The following is a 21,173-nucleotide window of genomic DNA, read 5'->3' as shown; positions in this document are numbered from 1 at the left end:
AAGTTTGAAATTGCTTTGAATCTTGCACGTAAACCTTTTGCACCAAATTGCCAAAAGAAAAAGAGAAATGAGTCCTTAAAAGTGTTTAAATGATGTTAATAAAGCCTTTCCTGACATACGCGAGGCGCTCCTCCATCTCCAGGGGCTTTTCCGCAGTTATGCAGTGATGGGTTTAGTGCTGAATGGATGAAGAGTTCCTGAGAGCTAGAGTCGGTAATTTAAAACCTTTGCGTTGGTGTCTCAGTGCCTTATTTTGACCGGTTTTGAAGCAAATGGTTCCACACGCCTCGGATGTGCATGCACCCTGATCGCGTCCCAGGTACGACTGCATGTTTGCTTGCAGTCGCCTCACTGTGTAGTACAGATGGTGAGAGGAAAAAATGGAGGCGGCCTGAAAATGTTGTGTGCTGTAGTTGCTGCGTTCTCCTGTATTGGGGGCTCCTGAGGTGTGGAAGGCTGTTCCAGTGCAGGAGTACAACTCCATGTTTGCCGCAGGAGACTTCGGGGCACATTTGACAACTGCAGACATCAAGAGGAAGCTAACACTGCTGCATCGTTGGCTTCAGAAACCTCTCGTGTTATGGTTGCCGGTCTGTTAGAATTAATGTGACATGCAGATGAAGACACCTTGAAATGCAAGCTTGCCCTGATTGCCTTGACATACTTTAACCTCCCGTGGATAACGAACCTAGTGCTGTCCTGCAGCCATGCAGGATCATTGCTAGGCTGCAGGTGCCTTTCAACAAAAGGATGCCATGGTTGTGCTCTGCAAGGTGTCTGTTCCTGGGGCAAAGAGCTGTGTAAATCCCTAAAACAGGTAAGGGGGTTTAAGAGGTTGAACTCAATTGTAATGTAAAAGAAGATGATTTTGTTGTTCGCCTTTCTTTTTTCCTTCTTCTTGATTCTCCAGCCTACTAACCTTTACTAACGTGTTTGCTTCGGTCAACGTGCTGCTCCATCCGCTCTGGGGATGGGAGCGAAGGAACGGACTCTTCGATGTAGCTTCTGTGTTTGCTTTGGGGGTTCCCGTTAACGAACGTGAGGTTTCTCTGCCGACCTGGGGCAAGATGCTCTGCGGCTAAAACGAAAGGTTTTCAGCTTGGCGAGCTAGAGCTGTTATTTTGACTTCATGAACTGCTTGAATTAACACTGCTTTAACCCTGAATACTATTTGTATATGTTGATATGGAAAGCCAAGCCAACGGTTAGGCAAAGCTACTTATGTGTTTATGGGATGCTGGTGTAAGCATTTAAATTGTTTATTGTAAATGGGAGCAATTGTAGATATTGCTGGTAATGAGGGGAGGGAAGCGGGGAGGGGAGACTCGTGAGATGCCTTTTCTTCTAAAAGTTGGTGTTTGGAGTTAAAATTCATATTTTTGCAATGTATTTCATGTTCTGTTGAGATATGACCTCTGAATCTGGTATAATTGGAAGTGTTGTACAAAAGGTTTGGGGCTGGTAGTAGTAACGGGAGGCATGTTTCAACCCCTTTAACGCGGCTGGGTGGTTGATGCCAACAGGAGATGAGTGACCTGTTAGCGTAACCCAAATAAAGGAGGTGGTTTTGGCAAGCTGGCTAGCCGCTCGGGTAGCCGGGTCTGCGTTTCAGGGGTTGGGCACTCTCCCACTCTTGGGGTATGCTTTGGCTTGTGTTATGGCAAGCGGGGTCGTCGGTGGCTATTCCCGAAGAGGTCTGACTGGGATTTCACTGTGTATTTAACCGGGAGATTGTTCCCTGTCTTCTTTACCTTACGTATTTATTGCGGAGACTTGGAGGTATCGTGGGATGTGGTGTGGGATGATTCTCCTATGGTTGCTCTGTGATAACGAGTTGTTTTTTGTGTGCTGGGTCTGCCCCTCTGCCTTCTGAATTGGTTAGAGGGATGCTTCAGCTGCCAGGTAAAGCCAGGCTTGTCTTAAAACTAGTCTCTTTGAAGGGTTAAGTGCTCTATATGCATCATATTAATTTGGCTAATGAGACTTCTGGGGAAAGTGGATTTATGGAGAGAACCATTTAATTAAACTGCACTGCAGTAGAAAGTGATGCAAGTGCATTAGATGGGGAACTGGTGATTTGAATTCACACGTTTTTTTAGAATTGTGCTTTTACCAGCCGCAGCTGAATTAATAAGTAAGTTTAAAACATCAGATGGCCCAGATTCTGCTCTTCGCTAATAACAAGCTTATGTTTGCCTCGTGCTGCTAGTTTACTAGGAAATGGCAAATGCTCTTTGAGGATACGCTCTCACCATGTGTCCCGGTTTTTGGTGCGAGTCGATCAGGCAAGGCGTCTGCAGAAAGGCCAGGGAGAGAAGGGGAAATTATCTTGGGCTGATGGCCTTGTGATTCCTATTGTGTCTCCTTCGGTTATTGTCTCCTAGCTGTGTGCCTGAGTTTAATTATAGCTGGCTTGAGAACTGGGTGAAGTAAATTCTTAAGGCAGAGTAAGCTGCTGAAGGACTCGGTCAGCTGCACTCGGTGTGATGGGTTACTCGGGGCCGATTAACAAGAGCCTGCTGGTGTTCATCCCATTTGTTCGTGTGCTGATGGAGTTGAGGCGCTTCTAGCAAGAGCGGAGAATGTGCACGTGGTGGCACAAAGGTCTCCTATTTTGTCAATCCTTTGTATCCCGCTCCAGGGATGTATTAATTAATTTTGTGGTTGCAAACTCGAGGTATGGATGCTGTCAAACATGATGGTGTTGCTGTGGGTTAACGAGTTGCCACCTCCCAGCCCAGCTTCTGTGCCCGTGCTTTTGGGTTTGAGCTCGTGTGAGTTGTCCCGGGATCGGGATGGGTTGTGTGTGCATGCGGTCGGCTTCCACAGATGAGCGGATGAGCCGTAGGTTAATTGTGGGTAACAAATATTTCATCTACTTATCTCCCTGCCTTGATCTTCATACCTAGTTCTGCAATCGGATCTGAAGATCAGCCTGTAGATTTTTAGCTATCTTCAGTATTTCCTGTCCCCAGATCCAGTGATAGGTCAGGCTGACTTTTAGCAACACGTACAACTCGGTCCGGTGTCCTGCCCCGAACTGGCAGTTCTCCCTGTAATTTCTGCCATTTGTAGTGCGTGAGCACTTAGATCCTTCAGTCTGTATCTCCTTTCATATGCGAGTGCTGCGTTTCAGGCCTGTAAAATTAGACATTTTAGGTATGCCTCAGGACACACGTAGGGTGCAGAAGGATTTTGAGTTAAGGGAAGCCAACGAGGTCTCCCGAGGGTTGTTGTTAAGCTCTTGTTGCCATTCGAGGGGAGTTGTCCCATGGACCGTGGTGGTGTTTGCAGCCCACTTGGCCAAGGGATCGCTTTTGGTCGTTGCCTGCAGCGTTGGCGGGCCAGCCCTGGGTGCATCAGCTCAACCCAGCGCCATTGCCAGCCGGGACAGAGGTTTGGTGCAGGATAAACTCTTGAACCGCCCGAGCTGCTGTCGTTGAGGCTTGCGGGGAGGGCACGGCGAGGAAGGGGACGTCGTTGTTTCTCATGCTGCTCCTCTTGGGTGGACGAATGAGAGACTTCGTGTTTCCCATCTGCCAGCCCAGCTTTCCTCTCTTGCACTAAGGCATAGATGCGTTCCTGGCTGTCAGATGTCTTTTAACAAATGCCTTTAGTGTTCCTCACTGCACGCAGACTGGCATCCCAGCAGCAGGCTGAGCCTGGGAGAGCCTGGTCCTAGACACCCCATCCCTGCGACCGCCCTTATCTCAGCCGGCTTGGCTGTAGTTCCCTTTCCCTGCTTGACCAAAGGCTTGAGGGGTTGGAGATCAATTTATTGGCGTTATATTAGTCACGGGGGTGTTGTAAAGACACCCTTTGCCTCTCCCGAGCCCGAGTGCAATCCTTGCCCTATCTTGCCCACGTGAGAAATATCGGTAGGGGAAAGTTTTGCAAAGCTCAGTGGTGACTTAGGAGGCGAAGTCTGTATCGCTTTGGAAATGGAGACTTTGACCCATGAATTACTTCTGAAATTGTCCGTTGCCACGAGCAAGAGCTCCCATCTCCTTTGTGGTTACCGCAGGCTTGAAAGCTTTTCTGTGAGGATCTCTTAGCTAAAGGTAAAACTTCTGGTTTTTCAAACATCTGTTTGAACTTTTTTTCATTAGAGTAGCTGATAAATTCCCATCGACTTCAATGAAAATCGTTATGCTACCTTTAAAGATGGTTTGGGTTTTTTTAAAAAAAAAAAAAAAAACCAAACCCAAACCTCTTCACCTCCTGTGGAGGCTTTCATCTCGCTGGAAGTAAAACTTTTTAATTCAGGCTTTGCTGAATTTCAGCCTAATAACGCTCCGCATTGCAAATGCGGCTGGAGGGAAACAAGCACCGAAAAAAAAAAAAAAAAGCCGAGCGTTCTTGTTATCAGCATGTGTAAGGGCAAGTAAACAGCCGAAACCGCACACGATATCTGCCAAACAAGCGGGCGAAGGAAGAACAGCCTTGTTTCCTGTTGCTGGAAGGCCGTGTTGTCATATCCTTACCCAGCTATTTTAAATTGCTTTTTGCTTTCTTCCTGCGGCTTAAGGCAAAAGCAGAAACCTCAGGAGCGTTGGTAGGTGGAGCACCTCGTTTGGGGTGTGTTGTGTACCACCACCCGAAAACCAGACCTGTGCCTGCCACAGCTGTGAAAAAGCTTCTTGTTCTCCTTTAAAATCGGAATTACGTAGGTTTGTTCCCCCGCCCCTGAGGTTGAGTGTCCTGCAAAGCTGGTGTTTCTCGCAGGATCCCCTCAGGCAAAAGTCTTGCAGTGGTTTTGTGTGTAAAGCAACCGAGGTGCCAAGAAAGGGTCAACGGGCGATCCCAGGTGATGGGCTAAACCCCAAACTTCTTGCCCCTCGCCCTGGTCTCAGGCCTCCGAGCGGCTGCGTGATTCCTGGTCGGCTCTCCGAGCTCACCCGGAGCTCGTACACGGCGGAGAAACGGCCGAAGCGATTCCAGCCCAGCCCTTGGAGAGGGTTTTATTGCAAGATAAAGATCGTCGCTTTATGCGATAAACGTCAGGATGAACTTTCTCTGTATTTAGTGCCTGGGTTTGTCCGTTGTTGGCACCTGAGAGGAGCGGTGGGAAAGTCCCAGCCTTGGTTATTAGTAGATTATTTTTTTTTTATCGAGGAGAGAGGCTGACCATGGAGAGCATGAAGCAGGGAGAGGTTTATTTTGTGTACTGAGGAATGGCTAAATCCATGTTTTAAAATCTCTACTGTTACTTTCAATGACCCAGAGCAGGTTTCCACAAATACAGAACGAGGAAGGGGAACCTGCAGCTGATAGCCGGTGCCCTCAGAGGCACACGATGACTGTATAAAATAGCAATATAAAATAATTCCAGTGTGAGTTAAGGACTCGTGCAGCATGCTTCTCGATGCGATCTCTGATTGCACCAACTTCCGTAGCTTTTATATACCTGAGCTGAGTCTTAGCAGCTTTTTATCCTGGCTTATGTAAAATCAGTGGAAAGCGGGGGATTAAGCTCCAGCAGGTGCCCGCCCCGTAAATCAGTCCTGCCGAAATACCTGGCACGGGTGCTGGAAGCGGGTCCCAACGGGTGGCGGAGGGTGACCAGGCTCTTCTGGGCAGGGCTGAGATGGCAGCAAAGTCCCGGTGCTCTTGTGTTACTGCTCGCTCCCTTTTTGGCTAGAGCTTTAGCTCCCGGAGCTGCCTTGCAGGATTATACCTGGGAGTAAATCATTGAGTAATGACAGAAAAGCATTTTTCCCCCCTGCAACTCCCGGGAAGGATGGTAGCCTTGCAGCCAAGTTGTTTGGAGTAAACTAACCCTTAGCTGCAGCAGCGTGTGCTGCCGTGTCTTGTTGGAGCAGCCAAGTTCATGTTTTCTTCTCCCTTTCTTAGTCTTGCGGTGCTAAAATTAATCGGGAAGCAGGCTCGCGGTCCCCTGTCCGTTGGTACCCAGAAAACTTTATCCAAGGAAAGCAGGGGTTTGTTTCGAAGGCATTTGGGGGTGTTGCACCAGATTTCTTTTGGGATGCAGTGAAAATGGGAGGCTTCTTGTAAAAGCCTTTCGTCACTCGGATGCTTTGTCAGTGCGCTCTGGTAGCCTGCGTGTCACTGGGTCTTGTGGAGAGATCTTCAGCGTTCGGTTTCTCTGTGCCATCTTCCTGCCGTGAATTTTAGGAAGGTTTTCAAACCAAGGAATCTTTGGTAAAATAATTCCAGATTTCTCATCAAGATACAAGTGCAGCGCAGCCCGCTGCAGCGTGTTACCCCAGGCATCGTGCACGCAAAAGATGAGCTTGGGGCAGGAAAATGTTACTCCGAGTGACTCAAGGCAGAGTGCTGAGGTTGCTGTTAGTTTTACAAGGTTTTTTTTATTTATTACAAGTTAAATTGTTTTCTCACAGAGCTCTCTAGTAGGTTGTTAGCAGTTTCTTTCCAGTGCAGAGCCAGGGCAGAGGTGATGCTCGAGAGGTGCGGGCGGGTTGGAAAGCAGGAGGGGATCCAGTCCTCTGCTGTCGGGCTGCCGCTTTCCCAGGACCAGGAGGGAGGACTGGGGCGGGCACCGCATTTAAGCAAAGCACTTTCCACGCAGAAGATCATTTTAAGCCATTGCAGCTCATTTTCTCGAACCTGTATTGTGCAGTTGAAAAAGGGAGCGAGCACGAAGGGAATTTGCTAGTCGACCTAAGAGATTACAGCTTTTAAACTCATTTGCGTCCCAGCAAACCCTGCTTTTGCATTTATCCAAGCAGCATGTGATACTCTTTACTATGCAAAACCGGCTTTATGAAGTTATTTGCAAGATGACTGCAATGGGATGGAAAAATCTTCCTCTGGGCAGATGTTCCCATCGTCGTTGCTGTTTGTTTCTCTAATGCATGTGTTGCGTGTATTTTGCAAATAAATGGCTTTAGTTTTCAGAGCTGCGAGGAGAACTAAAACATCTGTTCTGTACTTGCCTTCTCAGCAAAAGGTGTGAGAGGAGAGAAGCGTATCTGACCACTGGAAGTTATCCTGAGCCTGCTCGGTTGCAAAGACAAAGGCTTGAAGACTCTTCTCCCACCTCCCAGCCTGCTGGTAGGACTGTGCAGGGCGGCTGGGAGGAGGTTCTTATGGTGGGGACTGTTTTCCTCGACCTCCTTTGATAGCTTAAGCGGCGATCGGGGCTAGAGAGAGGTGCTTGGCCCCTGCAGAATTCTTTTTGGGGCAAATAAAGGCTGGTGGTGCCCATCTGTGGGGTAAGATGCTGTGGGAAATGGGAGCTCCTGAGCTGTTTGCTCCTTTGCAGAAGGAAACAGAGGGTACAAGCACTTGGGAAACCCATTTTTCTAACTAAGGGTAAGGAATTGGTGGCATGTGTTACTCTGGAGAGGCCAGGGGAGGACGCTCCTCCTTAAAAACCTGGAGCTTTTAAAGGAAGCCCATTTGTCGGAGCAGATGGGATGGGAGGTGCGGACATCGCATCCCACTCCAAGTCATTTCTTGGCGGCAAAAGAGGTGAAAATGTAGCAGGGCTTGTGTTGAAAGGAGGACGGTGTTGAGCAGAGTGGTTTTATTTACGGGGAGGGGAAGAGAGGAGAGCATGGGGATAGGTGCTGTAAACCGTGTAGAGCGAGAGCAGCGGGGCGAGGATGTGGCGTGTTGGCTCTTCTTCGTCCCCACGTTGCTTTGGTCGCTGGATCTCCCGCTGTTAATAGCGAAAAGCACTACCGAGCTGTTAATAGTGAAAAGCACTAGAGAGATGCAAAATAAGACGGGGTTTTTTTAAGCTTTTGGATTGGAAAACCTGAAGCCAAGCGTTCCTAATAGTTCCGATTACAGCAGCAAAGCAGTGCTGCTGGTGGTCTTTAATTTGGTCAGTAGGAGAGTGATGATCTATAATGTTTCAAGAGGTGAAAACTCAAATTTGCAAATGAAAGCTTCATCCCTGCTACAGAAGGTCTCAGCTGAAGGCTTAGTGCAGGGCTGGCTTGAGCCAAATTACATGATACTCGCCCCTCTTAAACTCCCAGTGCCTTAAACGCTTCTTAAATAGTTGTCTTATCCTTAAACCCCAGTTGCTTGGAAAATGACCCGCTAGAGATCCTATCGTGGATACAGATATTAACTGCTACAGCTGAATCATGTGCTGTTTGATGCAGTGGTTAAGGTGTAAAAGCACAATTTCTGAAGCGCTTGCTGCCTGCGGATTCCTGCAGGAGTTAGGAGAAGCTGTGAATCGGCATATGAAAAATTAACCACTTTGTAGCACTGATATTCCCTATCTGCTGCAAATTCAAGGCTAAATTTTTCCCTCGTTTAAGCACGCCTAGTTTCTTTGCTGTTGTGTAACTGCTGAATTTGGCCCATTATCTGCAAGGGAACTTCCTTGCCTGTGGCAATGTTTTAGCTCCTTAATACCGCTGTAATGTTCTGTAGCTTTTTATTAAATATAGACCGCTTAATTTCGTGCTTGAAATAACCTATTTGACAGTTTAAAGGAGTGTTTCTATAGGGGAAACGACTCTCTTGTTGGTTTAATATTTAAAAAAAAGGGGGGGGGGGAGGGAGTATAATGCCTGTGGCTGGGATGGTGCCCTTACGATACCCCAGATCCATGTAATAATTTCAAATATCTGGTGGTAATGTAAAAAAATTGCAACCTCACTACCGGAAAGAAAGTCAAAGCAGCTGTTATATCTTGCCCATCCGAATTAAATCTATAGGATGCTGGCTGGCTATAGGCTCAGCATTGCCGCCTGGCTCTGGAAGCTGCCTTCGTGGGTTCAGTGAATCCCAGAGAGTCGCTGGATGATTGGGAGGGTGGGGAGGAGGGGAGAGGGGTCTGAGGGATGGCTCTGATCTTTGTTTGCTGTATTGTGGTACTGGCTTTAATTAGAATCGGTTTCGCTTCCAGGTCCTCTGTGCTGTGGCAAATAACACCGTGCCGGGGAGATGGAGCGGCCACGGTGCAGCACCCTTCTCGCAGAAAAAGAGGTTTTTGTGGAACGGCTGTTCTCCGTATCCTCATGGAAGTTTAATCCTTATCTCTCTGTACAGTCTCGGTCCTTGCATCCCTCCCCGGGGCTAATTACTCATGTCTAAATAGAATAAGCTAAAATCTCCTGCTGTGCTCTGGCACTTTTGAGGTCCTTGGCTGCCTCATCCCAAGAGGTGAGTCAGCTTCGCTCTCTCGCGGTGGCTGGGAAAGCTGGAGGGGCGGCTCTGCGGCTCTGGTACTGAGCTGTCGACTGAACGCAGGGGGGTTAAATCTGAGATACGGAAAGACACGGCTCAGGAGCAAAGCCAAAGTGAAGCCAATGTGCATCCGGGCCGTGGGCCTTAGTTTTTTCCCGTCAAATAATGCTTTACACTACGTATTTCTCAGATGGCTTTAATCACATGTGCAGAAGAAATATCTACATATACAAACTGTGAATCTGTCATCTAAAAATTCCTATTTTCATTTTTGCTGCTGTTTATATTTCCCGGTACAGAAGGTCTGTGCTGGCGATCGCTTTCCCATCGTGGATGCAATCAAAGACCATCCTTTAAAATTTGCACCGCAGAATCGCTTCAGCCAAGCGTGGGGCTGTTGTTCAGGTTGGCTTTTTTTAGCTTCCATTTCTGGGCCGAAGGCTCAAAGAAGAAAGAAATAGGTGAGATGAGAGCACAGGCTCCAGCAAAGAGGAAAGAGCAGACATATGTCTGGGTGTAGTCATACAGCCACCCTGCAGGAGAAAAGATTGTTATTAAAGCTGTTGGATTTTTCTCACCAAAAAAAATCATTTTGGGAGGTGGGCGGCAAGCAAAGGATGTGTGCTCTCATTTAAGAATTCCTCAGATATTTTCTTTAAGTTATCTTAACTCTTCGTGTGCCTGCTGCTGTGCAGCGTTTACACGGACAGTTAGGGCTATTGCCATTGGTATAACAGGCAAACTTGTAGGTCGTTCTTCCCAGAGCTAACTTCTCCTGATCCTTGTAGTGGATGCGGATTTTAATTTGATTTAATTTAATCCCTGAGGTTTTTTCCTCTTTAAATAAATGGGCCAAAAGTAGCTGCTGCAGCAGATGGAAGATCCCATTGGACCAATGAAATGACTTGCATGTGTTGGTGTTCGCAACATCTGGGCTGCAAACTCCAGATTCGCCGGCCTTGCCTTCTTGTGAGCAGACCCAGTTTAATGCAACCTGTCTAATATGAGAGATCCCAGGCCAGAAGCTTGAAGTGAACTCGCTTAAAAGTAGCTTTGTGAGCACTTAAAAGGAAAACCTAAATTCCATAAAGACTCAGGAATCTGCGAGGGGGCAGGTCGCCTTTTAAAATGACCTCAAAGTGTTTTGTTTAGTTACGGCATATCATCTCGTGTCTAGACAATCATTTTAAAGGTGGATAATTCCTCCGTTTGAATCTAAAATATACAAAGCGATGGGAGTTGCTGCTGCACGTAATAAAAAAACCTTAATATACTCCTAAATCTGGCATGGGATGGTTGGATGTCCGAGGTGGGTTAGCAGCTGAGCCAGATCTACTGCTGGCGTAAAATGCAATTCCTCCGGTGACATCCGTGGACTTGCGTGATTCACACAAACGGCAGATCTGGCCCAAATTTGGGATTCTTAAAACCAGCTCTGGTTAGGAAAGGAAATAACATGGTCCCTGGAGATCCCGATCTCGGCCGCGCAGGAGCGTTGCTGCTGCTGCTATCTGCGAGTGCCGCGGCTCCGAGTAGGGAAGGAAACGGTGCCAGTAAAATTTGGGGATCTGTGACAAACCAGAGGTGCTGACATTTTCCTTGCTTAGATTTACGCGGCTGCAGGAAGGTCTTATAAAACAGAGGAAAGGCTGCGGGCTGCTTTGCTCTACCCCGGTTTCAGTTTCTGTTGGCCCATGCCTTTCTCAGGGGGAGTTTCAGCTCTGGTTTTTTTCTCAGGGATATCGTGTGAGCCACGGCGCAGGCGAAGACGGAGCTTGTGTCGGAAAGGAGGATCCCGTGGCACTGGACTTGGTGATGTGTGTGGCTCTCCAGTGACCCTGATGTTTTTGCAGAGTGCTTTATTCTCGGAGGCGGGATCTGTTTTTGCTGTCTGAAAATCTGCGGGATTTGGACAGGAGAAGGGATGCTAACGTAGTCGCTCGTAAGATGTACAGGACAGCGTGCTCCAGTTGTGGAGTTCTGATTTATTGAAGTTATTTTTTAAATATCCTTCAGGATATTTTTTAATTTTTTTGGTTTTTTTCTATAAGCTCTACTTGCTGCTGAAAGACCGGCATGGCCTCCTCGCCGGCAGCACAGCGATCACCTTCCACCGCATGACACCCCAGCCTTTCAAAGCACCTACGGTGCCGTAGGTGCTTTGACACCTACGAGTGTCGGTGCTTTGGCATCCGACTCCCCATCAAAAAAAAAAAAAAAAAAAAAATCATTCCTGCTGCAGAAAGCTGAATTAGAAGCTCATGGTGTGCAAACTTCAGCAAAGCAGCAGTTTTGTAAGCAACGCCAGTAAATCCCTGGCACCTAAGTGGTCCAAACTAAACATCCAGGGCACGTACTCATGCTGCGGGCTGCGGTCAGGCTGTTTAAATCGTGCAGCTGATCTGTAATCAGAAGGTTTGTTTATTCCTGATGCCCTTGGTAGCGATACCTAGTGTGAAGACGCAGGTGAAATTTAGATGAGAGCATGTAAATGCACGTGCCAGCACAGCTTTCTAATGGCTCCGTCCTCTCCCCTTTCGCCACCCAAATTTGCTGGGGCTGGTGTTTGTGTGCTGGTTGCTGGCATCTGCTTTGTCATTTTGGATTGCATGGTTTGTTTTATTGCTTTTGCCGTTTGAGTTACTGATTTGTACCGCGTATGGAAATAAAATGTACTCTCCTCTCCTTGGCTTGCTCGCGGCTTGCCAAAATAATGTTTGTTCTGTCTTGTTCTGGTTGGGTTTTTTTCAGCGTGGCAGAAGCATCCAGCAGTGCTGGCGGATGAGGAGCTGTGAAGGAGCCTTCAAACTTCTCACCCTGGGCTTTTGGTCAGGCCAGCTGCCTCCGGGTTTAAGGGCTTTTAGTTAAACAGATTTGCAGGTAAGTCACCTTTTTGTTGCCTTGCTTTGTTCTAGTATGCAAAATAAGCATTTTTAACCTTTGCAGTTCTCATTATGCCTTGGGTTTCACTGCATAAAAATACTTGAGTTTTATAAAATTGTCATTCTAAAGTCAGGGTTTTAGGGAGGTCAGCAGCAGTCAGAGGCACTAAACCCCGGGGTCTCGCATAGCATTTAAATCCTGTTTTGTATTCTGCAAGGAGCAGATGCTTTTGGACACGTAGAGTTAATCAGTAGCTTCTGGTCATATTCAGTTTTCACGCTTAATACAGCTGTATTGGGAGAGAAAATTGCAGAATTTATCTTGGATCATACACCTAGATCCTGGACTCTGAATTGTCTCCCTCTCACTCTGCCCACAGTGAGACGGATCAGTGAGAGTTTTGCTTCTTGGCTTTATTTGGCCTTTATTTATCCCACCGGTATTAAGAAGACTGATTTCTGTGGAAGGCTTTTTGCAGGAAACCTGCTTGCTTTACAAAATCCAGAAGCGTTCACACGGTGAGTGGTTAGCACTTTCAGAAAGCAAAAGGCTTCCCATTAGCGAAAATATATTGGAAGCGGATGAAAGCGCAACCGCTATCTTAGCACGTATGATGCATGGATAAGAGAGCGCCAAATTATTTAGCTCTCTTCGTACTGTATGTTACTGTGTCGGGGAATTTACTGTGATGGTTGTACAGGGATTGCTTTCTGGTGGACATACGTCTTGTATCAGCAGAAGAGATCTTACCCGATACAGGCTATGTATCACCGTGACAGTGTAAAGCATGCTGTCAATGAAACGCTCTAGCTGCTCAAAATTGCATCTATATACAGAGTTTTGCCAACCTAGAAATATTGATTAGGGAAATCCAATTTTTTTCACATGCTCGCAGTACAGCGGCATTGCTAAAACTTTGCACGGAGCTGGTATTTACAGGATCCTCGGCAGCTTTGAGCAAAGTGCCTCTGCAGGCATGGGGCAGCTGATAGCGGAGGGCAGGAAGCAATAAATGAAGAACAAGTTGCCAGGTTTTATTCAGGATACATTTGCGAGGTGAGTGACGGGACATCGTTCACCCTGAGATTTGACCTCGCAGCTTTTTCTAGTTTGTTTGCCTCCTGAGGACCTAGGAAGAGCTCAGATCCTGTTTCCAGCTATGAGGTATGGCTAAAGGGTCATCGGGGGAAGGAAAAGCTTTGTCCTGGCCGAGATGTTTGGAGGAGAACAAGTCCCTCGCTCATAAGCAGAGGCTGGAGACTCACTTCTAAGCGCTTGAAATCTGCCAGATACTCCCAGCTGCCTTGGTTTTCTGGCAGAGGGAGAAGAGGAAAGGCTTTTCATGCCCCTCATCTTTGGGCCTAGGAGCTCTTGTGCCTGACCTGCGTAATCTTCTTCAAAACAAGAGATTACTGAGACTTCTCCTTAGGGTTCAGTGCCTCTGCTCGGTGGGACCGCTGCTGAGCCCGTCCTTGCTTTGCCTTCCTCCCCGTGCCTCCCCTCCGGTCCCTCCGTTCCGAGTTCAGTGTTACAATGCCCTCTTGGGGGTAAAATCCGTGGCAGCGTGGTCGTTACTCTTCTGCTGTGGTCGGGGTTAAAATGTGTGCCTGGGGTTTAGCCTCCTTTTTTCCATGCCGCTTTTTTCCACGCTGCTAGTTGGGTTTTGCAAATTCGTGAGCAAAATATTGCCCGCGTATAAAGATAAATTTCTGAAATATGGGTTTTGATTGTGTTTTTGGTTTTGGTTGGTTTTTTTTTTATTTGTTCCCCCCCACTTGGACAGAAAAACCATCCTTGGATGCATAGGGGTAGGAGAGTGAACCAGGAGGGTGTTTTATCACTTGGATGTCTGCGGTGGGTATATATTATATGTGCCGTTGGAGTTACCTGCTAGAGGAGGTCCGCCGATGGCTGCTATCCCAGCAAAGAAGGCAGCAAACCCCAAGTAGCTGTGGAGTTTTTGCACACCCACTAGATCGACCTGTTTGTAAAACAAAATGGATAATTATTGATTGAGTTCATGTGAATGTGCAAGCACAAGAGATTTTTTTTTTATTTTTTTTTTTCCTTTGTGGGGAGTTTCCTCTTCAGCTGCAGTTTTGAAAGGACTTTGCACCTGTAGGTCTGATCCAGCCTGGAATCCGCTCGCCTCCTCAAGGCCAGCATGGAAATTACTAGGATGTGAGATGCTTTTCTGCCTTCCAGCTGCTTGGGCATATCCCGAAACTAGTAACGCTGCTAAGGCTTTGAGGAAGGTGTTTTAAACTCTCAGTTCCTTCCCAGAAAGAAATGCCAAATTGTGGCGATGCCTCCTTGTCCGGATCCTGCCGTAACTGGTCTGTGCATGTTAGAGATCATTCTGGGATGGGGAGCAGATATGCACAACCCTCTGTCTTAGCATTAGTGAGGTGGGGACCAGGATGAGTCCATTCATCTCCTATGAGCTGGAGCAGTCTCCTTCAGAAAGGAGGACGTGGCAGGCAATTAGCAGGGCAAGTTCATGAAAAATTTGCAATAATCTCCCAGTGCTTCTGTTGCATCTCAGCTGTGGATACCAGTTAAGTGGGTTGGAGAGGAGATTTGGGGCTCTCCGGTGGCTCAAACTGGGAAGGCTGGAGGGGAGAGCCCTCTCCTGCAGGTCTGCAGCAGCCCAGGGTAATTCAGCTTTATGAAAGGGTTTTCAGATAATTTTGGAATACCGTTGGAAATGCCACATACTACGTGTTTTTAATGAAATATCCTACTCACCAGCACAGGGAGGACCAGAGCCATGAACCCACCGCAGAAAACGGCGAAGGCCACTGCGTAGGTCATGAGTAACGGGAAGGTGGTGGCCAGAGGACAGAGCAGGTTAGTGATGCCGCCGAGGACAAGGTAAGCCACGTGGTAGTGATACTTCTTGGTCCAGTTCTGGTCGGCAACCCAGCCTGAGAGCAGCTGGCTGACCGTCTCCGTGATGCCTGGGGGGAAGAGGAGTTCACTGGAGCCTCAAAGAAGACTTTATTTCTACTTTTTTTTGCTATTTTGCACTGCATGGCTCTGAAACGCATCCCGATTCCACCTGCCGCTCGCTGTAAGAACGTGACCACAAAGGGCTGAAACGCCAGGAAGTTACAGGAAGGCGTTTTTAAGCTGTTGTAAAATTCATGCTCTTTTTTTTTTTTTTTTCCTTTACCTTGGTGCCTGCTATTGCCAAGTGCCTGTGGGTGCACTCAAGTGGTCTGTAAAAATTCAATTAAGGGCTGTGCACTCAGCAGAAAACTCTGAAATGCCCTTCAGCAAAAATTGGGAAGATAAGCTCGCTGTTCGATCTCTTTTTCAAGATAGAGAAAAAGCAGAATATTGAGAAGAAATATGCTTAGGAGATTTTAATTTTTATAAAGAAGCAAAGAAGGATAGAAGACCAGCATTTTTTAAAGGCTCAGCAAAACTCTTCATACTTGGATTCTACATTTCTCAAGATGTTTTTTACGAACTAAAGATCAGAGGAGTGCTCACTGTCAGCTAATATCTTGCTGACCACTGTGCCCCTCCTACTCTTAATTCAAAATGTCAGATTAATTCCTGTGCTCTCCTTTGAGATTCCTTGACAGCGTACGTCATTTCTAAATATGATATGGCAGTATAGAAGTAAAATATATTTTTGTACAATAAAATATTTTATGACGACTGAGGTTGCAGCTGCTTTCTTAAACCGATGCGACTTTAGTGTTAATCCCTGCTTATAATCAGGCATGTTGTTATTTTTTGGGGCTGGGGGTCAGTTTTTTTCCCTTGGAGGTGAATGTGCCAAATCCAAATGGCTAGATCCAAGTTAATGTTTGTTTGGCTGGGTTTTTTTCCCCCAATACTGAATTTTTCTCTCTCTGCGCACATTCCTGGCTCAAACTGGCCGTCTTTGAATGCCGAGTGACTCTGGATTTCTGTGGCTTGCGGGTTTAAGCAAAGCAGGGGCTGTGGTGGGAAGGCTTTAGGAGGACAGATAGCACCTATGTAATTGGAAACTTGTGTTTGTTCGGTGCAGGGAGGATGGGGGATCATCTAGCTTAGGTTGAGAGAACCACCCACCATGTGAGAGCGACTTTGTACATCTACAGAAGGCAACGCTATATATACAGAAGGGGGTAAGGGCTGTGAGCTAAACCTCTTCCATGAAGATTTATTCTAGGACATGTTTAGGACTATTTCTTGGCAAGATTTGTGTTGCTTTTCTTTCCTATTTTGGTATCATTGTAATTATAAATGAGTTTAAAAGACTCTTTTGCCTACCAGCCACTGAAATGAGGTAAGAGGCATCCATGCTGCTTATGCCCAGTGTCCTGGCTCTTGCTACCAGGTGGAAGATGGGGACGAAGTAGGCCAAGTGGCTGAACAAAAAAGACCATGTGAAAATGCAGAAGACGGGATCCTTCAGTGGGGAGAAGTCGAGGAGAGGCTGTGAATTGTCTTTTTCGGTCAGTGGAAGGGATTTGTAGCTTCTCTTGGCCTTGGTGGCTGGTTTTGGCGAGCAGCTGTCCACGGGGGGTTTCTCAAGACCTTCCAAAGCTGACGTATTTACCAGACCAGAGACATCTCTGCCATGGGGCATCATGACTCGCTCCGTGGTGGGAAGGTCCTGTGCACTGCGAAGCTGTATTTCCCTGTGAGGGGTTTCATCTAAGCATCCATCAAGGGTTTCCGAATCCTTCTTTGCCATTAAAGACCCAGAGTCTTGATTTTTAGCAGAGGAGCGCTGGGTGCTGACGGGCCGCAGCAGCATGCTGGAAGGCACGAGGTTTAACATGATGCCTCCGAAGATCAGGAGAGTACCTGAGGGGAGACAGAAGACGCTTTGTTCTTGGCATGGGAAAGGAGGAGCAGTAGGAAATGATCTTTCTAGAACAGGGCGTAGTTTGTATTGAACATGGAGAAAGCTCTGTCATAAGGAGGAGGTATCTTACAGGAGCTTTTATTCCTGGTTTTCTAGCTGGAAGTCCCTTTCGCTGTGACGCATGCAACAAATCCAGAGCTACCTCTGGGATTTGGGAGTTTGTTTTGTTTTCCCTCATTAGAATGCCATTACACGTGACGGATCTTCAAGATGGCCTGAAAAAGTGTAGTAAAAGTAGGGATTTTCAGTTTTGGTTTTGGTTTCTGAGGTCTCTGTTTTGAATCTGACTTAACTTTAATGACTGATTGTTTAATCATTAACCAGATGTCCCCAAACTGTCCTAGAAGAGGCAGAGTTGTTCCTCGCTGCATCCAATTTTAATTTTTACAAAGATCCTCTTACCCTGCCCCGCTATCCTCTTAATGCTGATGAATTTGGATAACCGAGAGATGTGCCCACCTTGCCAGCCATAGAAATCGATGAGCAGTTGAGTGAACGGCGCTAGTAGAAATGTCAGCCCCATCCCGGAGCGGGCGATGGCGTTGGAGAAAGCCAGCCGTGTCCTGCAGCGCTTGGCCGTCATCACCGCAGCTGCCTGGTAAAGGCAGGCGAACCCCATACCTGTGGGAAGGGGGGAAATGAGATGTCCATGCCCAAAAAGTGACTGCTTCATGTTGTGAGCTTTAGGGATTCAAAGCCATGCCATCCCAAGCTTGTTGTCCCCGTAGCAGAGCTGCTCTGCAGGGCTCACGGGCTGAAAGCGGGGGGACTTTGGCTCTTGCAGTCAGTGGAGACCGAGATTTGTGCGTGGTATTTAGTATCTGGGGGTTTTGAGGCTGTGCACTTTTAGTAAGGGATTTTAAAAGGCCAGGATTCATGTTGGGTCCGGAAAAAAAAGCAAGGTTAGTTGGGTCTAGCATGTCGAAACTGGTATTTTATGCTGCTGAGCATGAAGCTTTGGGGTTTCACGTAACATCTCATAGAAAGGAGCTGGGGATGCTTTTCTGTTAAAGGAACTGCCTGGTTTAACGTGAAAGGAGCTGCTTTTACTCATCGTGCACAGAAAAGTCTCTGCCCGACCGTGAGTCGCAGGCTGCTCACCCAGGAGAAGTCCCATGGAGACGCAGAGGAAGGGGACGCTGGTGGCCTGGGTGCTGAGCAGGCAGCCCCCTCCGATCAAGCCGGCCCCGATGATGGAGGTCGGCCGCTCGCCCAGCCTCCTGCAGACCACGGCCACGAGCGGGGCTGGAAGGGAAAGGAGGGAGAAATCGGGCTGAAGATGACAAATGACACTTTGCAGGGCCTGGGGACTCGTACTGGGGCCATTGCATCTGGTGGCCCGGCGAGTGGTCCGTGTGCCACCCTGGGAGGGACGGGGTGACACAAGAAATTTGGGATGGGTTAATATTCAAGAGGGCAGCCAAGAGACCTCGCCTTGTACCCTGGGAGCTCGGGGGACGGGGCAGGGGAAGGAACCAAAGCCCAAACTTTCCGATGTCCGGAGCGCTCGCTTCCTAATGCGCCCCGTGCTCAGCGGCTGTGAATTCCTCAGCGGCTGGCTTGCTCGGAGGCGATGATATCGGTGTTAGGGGTGAGGCTTTGCTCTGAATGTATAGAATAAACCGCTACAGCAGGGTAGCGTGGCACACGTGATCCCCGACCTTGGACCGTGCTCCTGCTAAGACGTGTGGGTGCCGGCCGTGTCCGGCTCGCAGCGGTCTGGGACGGCCATCGGATCCAGAGCATCCTCAGCGTCCCTTGTATCAAAGCGAATGGGCTTGAGGTTGAAGTGCTGCCTCCGTTCTTAAGGATGCCAGCTCACCTCCTAAGAAGCGCAGGGAGGACATGATGGAGCCGATCCAGCTGACTTGCTCGGAGGAGCCCCCCACCTCCTCTTGGAAAGCCACGAAGAAAATCCCAAAGGTCTTGAGCATCCCCATCACGAGGACGTTGACCTGAATTGGAAGCAGACGGAGGTGAGATGCCACGGGGGGCAGGCGGGAGGAAAAGCTTTTCCTTCCGCTTTTCTTGGGTGGATAATTTGTTGGGTGGATAATTTGTTGTGTTGTGGGAGAAACAAACTGGGACACGCTAACTGGTGGTGTATGTGCTGGGGGAATATCAGCAGAGTGGGCTTGTGGTGGCCATGCTGCCGTTTCATCTTAACAGACCCTCAAAAAAACTTCTGTGCAAACTGGCTTTTCCAAAGAAAAGGAACAAAATAACACTAGAGCCTGACTCTCGTAGGGTTTTTTTGCTCCGTAAGTTATTTTTTAATACTAGAAAATGGGTCTCAGCACTCTGAAAGATCACTAGCAGTTGATGAGGTGTTGAGCGGAGCAGGGATGGACGTTAGCCGGAGCGGTTTCCCAGGCTAGCCCTGCCGCAGGGGCAAAGGACAGTTTGTGTCCTTAATTTTAACTCCCTCCCTCCTCCCTGGTAGCGGGTGGTTAATGATTGGCAGCGAGTTACTTTGGATGGAGTGGAAGTGGGGAAAGCTTTCCTGCGCTTCCCAGCTTTCCTGGCCGGGGGATGGCGTTGTCTTCATCACCGATGGGAAGGTGGTGTGTGGTATCTCCTGTAGCATGGAGAATTAGTGCCTTTAAGTGGTGTCGAGAGGCCGGGTCCTCCCAGGGGAGCGTAACCGAGCGTGTGTGTGCTGCCTGCACCCTGTGCTGCTCCTGCAGTCGGTCCCTGGGGACCCATCTCAGGTCCGACCTCCGCTGCCCCAAGATGGGATCTCGCCCTTCCCGAAGGTACAAGACACCCCAGTGATGGCGTGGATGAGCAGGCAAAAGCCATCTTATCGTTGCAAGATGCCTTTTGGCCCTGAGCTGCAGGTTGGGAACCTTCATTTACATCAGCTGAGATGTTTTCAGGTGGCATTTCATAGGGGAAAGTGTGTGTCTTTACTCAGCCTGCCGTGAAACGGGTGATGGCACTCGGTGTAGCAAAGCACCGCTGATTTTCGCCCTTAGCTCGGTGGGATCAGCCTGTCCTGTCCTCTGCCCTGTGTGAGTGAGACTTGAGACTTTCTATCTGCCCCAGCTTCAGGAGGGTTTAGCTGAATTTGTTCTCTGCTTACCAGGAAGAAGTGAAACACCACTCCCCATGCCCACCCTCCGTCCGCAGCTTCGGCACCCGGGCTCTTCCTGGCTGCCGGGGCCTCCGGCTCTTCCTCCTTCCTTTCCCCTGGAAATGAGAATTTCAGGACACATTAACACCTTGCTCTGTTGCTGTTTCAATTCCAAAGCTGCTCCCATGAAAGCACCAGCTGCCTCTCAACCCTTTTGCTCCTTGGCTGTTAATGAGGTAGGCACCGTCTTCAACTTGCAAAAGCTTTTGAGGGTGGGCGAAGCTTTTATCAACCTTTTTGCCAACAGACCTGAAGTTGCACATTATCACTGCCTGCAAACAGTTTAATATCCTTTCTCTTTCCCACCAAATTACTGTAACCACTTAAGCTTTAGGGGATTTTAAGTGGCAAGCACCTTGCCGCTGCTTTAGAGTGGATAGTTTTGTTAGTTTGTGCCAGAAGTTGCGGGGGGGTCACCGTCTATCGGTATCCATCTGGGAGCTCCCGTGGGAAGCTCTCCATTCCTCATAGCTTATCTCCCTTCCCTCCTCTCGCCCATCCCACACCTCTGGCAGCAGCAGGATCCTGCCCGAGGGAGCAGCAGGAGCCGAGAGCAGTCGGAGCTGACGAACCTGAAACTTTTCCTTACCGCCTTGCTGCTGCATGCTGGCAAATCCTCCCTGAAACAGTTGATTGCAAAGAGGAATCGTCTCTTCATTTGCTCCAGAGACTAAATCCCCCCTTCCTGACTCGGCACCCCAAGGTCTGGTCCTTCATTCAGCTCCGGTGAGGGCGATGGTGTCCGTCCTTCCCGGTGGGCCCCGAAGCGGGACATGGAGCCCGGCAAGCGCCGGGGCTGGGTGCACAGAGCCCGTCCTCCTCCTCCCCGGAGGCAGAGCCCAGCTTGCGGGGCCCGAAGGCCAGGAGTCCCTCCCCTTCCCCAGCCGGGATTAGGAAACCCGGGGCTTTCAGAGGAGAAATCCTGTTGGGAGGAAAGAGGAGGGGAAGCCTGCAAGGGTTATAGCTCCAGGCAAAGCCCTGGGTCTTGCCAGACGTTGAGCGGAGCAGTAGGTGGCAATGGTGGACTGAAGCCAAGCCTGGGGCTGCCGGCGGCTGCAGCAGAGCAGAACCCCGTCTCCCTGCCCGCCCTGCCGCGGCTGCACGGCCCTTGGCCCGGGAAACTGCGTCACTTAGGAGGGGATAGTCTGG

The 21,173-nt window shown here is 48.7% G+C and overlaps 1 protein-coding gene and 1 long non-coding RNA gene across 2 annotated transcripts; one reads left to right on the top strand and one right to left on the bottom strand.

Moving 5' to 3' along the window:
• Window positions 1-287: 287 nt before the first annotated feature.
• Window positions 288-11,114, top strand: LOC142419022 (uncharacterized). The gene is made up of 4 exons (XR_012778470.1): window positions 288-817; window positions 6,926-7,035; window positions 8,855-9,111; window positions 10,873-11,114. It is a non-coding gene; the product is annotated as an uncharacterized LOC142419022 (long non-coding RNA).
• SLC16A4 (solute carrier family 16 member 4) lies at window positions 9,386-20,921 on the bottom strand. The gene is made up of 9 exons (XM_075521586.1): window positions 20,614-20,921; window positions 19,974-20,080; window positions 18,711-18,843; window positions 17,990-18,133; window positions 17,348-17,509; window positions 16,288-16,827; window positions 14,767-14,978; window positions 13,906-13,999; window positions 9,386-9,668 (listed from the first exon to the last, which is right to left on the bottom strand). Exons 1-9 carry the CDS (start codon window positions 20,627-20,629, stop codon window positions 9,514-9,516), a joined length of 1,563 nt encoding a protein of 520 aa, XP_075377701.1. The 5' UTR covers window positions 20,630-20,921; the 3' UTR covers window positions 9,386-9,513.
• Between the last annotated feature and the right edge of the window lie 252 nt (window positions 20,922-21,173).

This window comes from Mycteria americana, chromosome 20 (genome assembly GCF_035582795.1).
Source record: "Mycteria americana isolate JAX WOST 10 ecotype Jacksonville Zoo and Gardens chromosome 20, USCA_MyAme_1.0, whole genome shotgun sequence".
Taxonomy (NCBI): domain Eukaryota; kingdom Metazoa; phylum Chordata; class Aves; order Ciconiiformes; family Ciconiidae; genus Mycteria; species Mycteria americana.
Note: the sequence above shows the minus strand (reverse complement) of the source record. Positions and strands in the feature narration are given on the sequence as shown.